Raw genomic sequence first — 3524 nt, forward strand, 5'->3', positions numbered from 1 at the left:
CAGTTGAGTGACATTTAGGCTGTTTCCATCTTTAGCTATTGTGAAAAGAGCAGCAACAAACATGGATGTACATGTGTGTCTGCAATAGCATGAGTTTTTTGGGTATATGCCAAGGAGTAGTATAACTGGATCAAATGGTAGGTTCGTTTGTAGTTTTTTAAGAGTTCTCCATACTGCTTTCCATAGGGGTTGAACAAGTTTGCAGTCCCTCCAGCAGTGGATGAGTGTCCCCCTTCTCCACATCCTCTCCAACATTTGGTATCATTTGTTCTCTTGATCTTAGCCAGTCTGACTGTGGCAAGATGAAATCTTAAAGTGGTTTTAATTTGCATTTCCTTAATTACTAGTGATGTTGAACATCTTTTAAGATGCCCCTTAGCCATCTTTACTCCTTCATTTGAGAACTCTCTGTTCAGCTCCTTAGCCCATCTTTTTGTTGGAGTTCTTCTTGTCCTGATTCTCTGTTTTTTGGGTTCATTATATATTCTGGATGTTAAAACTCTGTCAGACGTGCTGCTGGTGAAGATTTTCTCCCATTCTGTGGGTTTTCTCTTCACTTCCCTGGTTGTCTCCTTTGATGTACAGCTTTTTAGTTTAATGAGGTCTCATTTGTTGATTCTTGACCTTGTTTCCTGAGCGGTCGATGTCTGGTTTAGAAAATCCTTTCCTACACCTATATCTTGTAGATTTCTATTACATCAATTTGGTTTAGGGTGTCATTTGTCCATGATTTTCTGTTTAGTTTTTGTGAATGAATGGGATTAGCATTTATCCATTATCACTGTGTTGGGGTCAGTCTGTACTTTTATTTCTAATTGTCTTATAAAGTTGGGTATCCATGTGTTTGTTACACAAATGTCTAGAATTCTAATATCCTCCTGGTGAATTTTCCCTTTAATAAGTTTGAAGTGTATTCTTTATTGTTTTTGATTAGTTTTTGTTTGAAGTCTATTTGTCATATAGGAGAATAGCTAAACTTCTATTTCTTAGTTCCATTTTCTTATGCTACACTTTTCCATCCTTTTACCCTAAGGTGATATCTATCTTTGATGGTGAAATGTTTTTCATGGAGGCCACAAAATGATGGATCCTATTTTCTAATCCAATCTGTTAGTCTGTGTCTTATTATTTAGGAGTTGGGGTAGTTCTTGAACAATGTGTAGTAGTTCCTGTTATTTGTTGATTGTTTTCATTCGATGAACTTTTCTGGGATTATTTTATTTTTTCATTATTCACTCTCAGGTTTGTTTAACTTCCTTTTTAATATCCTCGGCAAAGTTGGTGTGCTGATCATAAATTCCTGAAATCTGTTTTTTTTTCATGGAATCTTTTAAATCCTTCCATTATATCTAATAGGTTTCCTCGGTATAATAGCCCAGGATGTCATCTGTGCTCTTTAAGAACTTGTAGAACATCACTCCATGCATTCTGGCTTTCAAGTCTCTACTGAAAAGTCATGTGTTATTATGATGGACCTTCTCTTATATGTGATTTAGTACTTCTGTCTTGCAGCTTTCCTTATCCTTTTATATGAAGGTTTATTTTATTTCTTATGGGAAGGATTTTTTTCACCCATTCCTTCTTTTTTAAGTGAATATTTTAATTGATTTTTTGTGCATTTCCTACAATAAATCTTAATCATGTTAAACCCTCTCCCCCATCAGCAGCCCCCCATAGGCCCCCTGGATTTCATGGATTCTATCATATATCCTAAGGCCTATTTGGTCAAGCTTCTGTACCAAGTTGTCCCTTGTTGCAAGTTCATCCAGTGGAGTCTAGTCAACCTATCTAGTGTCACTCCATTAAAGAAGGTCTACTCTCCCTCACTGCACAGTTATCAGTTGCCAATAGTTCCTTGGCTAAGGTTGGGGCCTGCTGCCTATTTCCCCAGTTCTATGCTGGGTTATTGACTGATTGAGCTTGCATGAGTCTTGTGCATGCTGTCACCATTGATGCAAATTCATATGAGCAAGTTCCCAGAGTCCTGAAAGCCTTTGTTTCCTTATGCTCATGTACCAGCCCTGGCTTTTACAGTCTATCCTCCCCTTCTTCCACAGTGGTCCCTGAGCCATGGATGGTTGAAGTTTAATATAGAAGCCCTATCCAGGAAAACACACTCTGCAGTCTCTTATTCTCTACAACCTTGACCAGTTGTGGCTTTTTGTATGCATCACACTTTTCCTGGAGAATGCCTCTCTATGGCATAACTAGCAAATCTGTGAGGTGATTAGTATATTAATGAATTTGATTTTACCACCTCACGATACATGTGTGTGTGTGTGTGAGAGCGAGGAGAGAGAGAGAGAGAGAGAGAGAGAGAGAGAGAATATTTCAAAACATCATGTTGAAAAACATAATACATGCTAGCTTTATTAGTAAATGTGTCTGGGTTGGAGAAAATTGAGGCATACGCAGCAGAGCCCTTCTTCCATATATTGTAATCCACATTTTCTGACTTACCCTACACAGTGCCATATGGATCCTGGTTTGAACACACCCGTGGCTGGATGTCCATGAGAGAAAAGGACAACATTCTACTACTGAGCTATGAGGAGCTGAAAAAGGTAATTGCTATTTTTATGACCATCACATAGCCTCTCACCAGCTTCACTCCATGGAAGAGCTCTGTGCTGGATAGCTTTAGTGTCAACTTGGCACACCTGGGTTGAGGGAGCCTCAATTGGAGAATTGCCTCCATTGAACTGGACTGTGGCCATGTCTGTGGTGCATCTTTTTGTAAAATTTTTTTTTACAAAAACTGTATTAAGAATTTCATATATATATATGTATATATATATGGTGTTTTGATCAAATCAATGCCCACTCCCCCCCTCCAAGATTCCCCCCTTGGAAGAGGTAACCCTAAAATCTTTTAAGGATTAAATACAGGCTCCCAAATACTTTTGATGTTTTTGGCCTTTGGAACAGAGTATGTTGCTAACAGGCCCAAGGACATTTTGATTTTTAGCCAAGAAACTGGCTACACTTCTTTGGGGTCTTTTTACCCTAACTGCCTAGCCAATTCCTACTTCCTATTCTTATCACACCATCCTCTGAACGTGTACCCAAATTGCCAATAGGAAATAGGGATGCAGATGCTCTGGCTTCTTCCATGCTGAACAGGGATGCAAGGTGATGCAATTGGAGTACCCCTTCACTAGGTCTATCTAAAAGACTCCAATATTGCTTAACTCTTGTCTCTAAGAAAAGAACAGAATGAGCATTCCCCTTTCTCCACATCCTCACCAGCATTTGGTATCATTTGTTCTCTTGATCCTAGCCAGTCTGAATGGGGTAAGGTGATACCTTAGGGTGGTTTTAATTTGCATTTCCCTAATTACTAACAATGTTAAACACTTTTGAGATGTTTCTTAGCTATCTTTATTTCTTCCTTTGAGAACTCTCTCCTTAGATCTTTAGCCGATCTGTTAATTGGATCATTTGGTTTCTTGATTCTTTGTTTTTTGGGTTCTTTATATATTCTGGATGTTAAACCTCTGTCAGATGTGTCACTGGTGAAGATT

At 38.6% G+C, this 3524-nt stretch overlaps 1 protein-coding gene across 1 annotated transcript in view; it reads left to right on the plus strand.

The window, feature by feature from the left end:
- The window catches only part of LOC103729182 (bile salt sulfotransferase 1-like), a 34567-nt gene that overhangs the window by 11921 nt on the left and 19122 nt on the right, over nucleotides 1-3524 (plus strand). The window contains exon 4 of the mRNA XM_008827175.2: nucleotides 2470-2564. Within this exon, the coding sequence (XP_008825397.1) occupies nucleotides 2470-2564 (95 nt within the window). The remainder of the gene's footprint in view (nucleotides 1-2469; nucleotides 2565-3524) is intronic.

Source organism: Nannospalax galili, unplaced genomic scaffold, assembly GCF_000622305.1.
Source record: "Nannospalax galili isolate Female #2095 unplaced genomic scaffold, S.galili_v1.0 scaffold373, whole genome shotgun sequence".
In the NCBI taxonomy this organism is placed as follows: Eukaryota; Metazoa; Chordata; class Mammalia; order Rodentia; family Spalacidae; genus Nannospalax; species Nannospalax galili.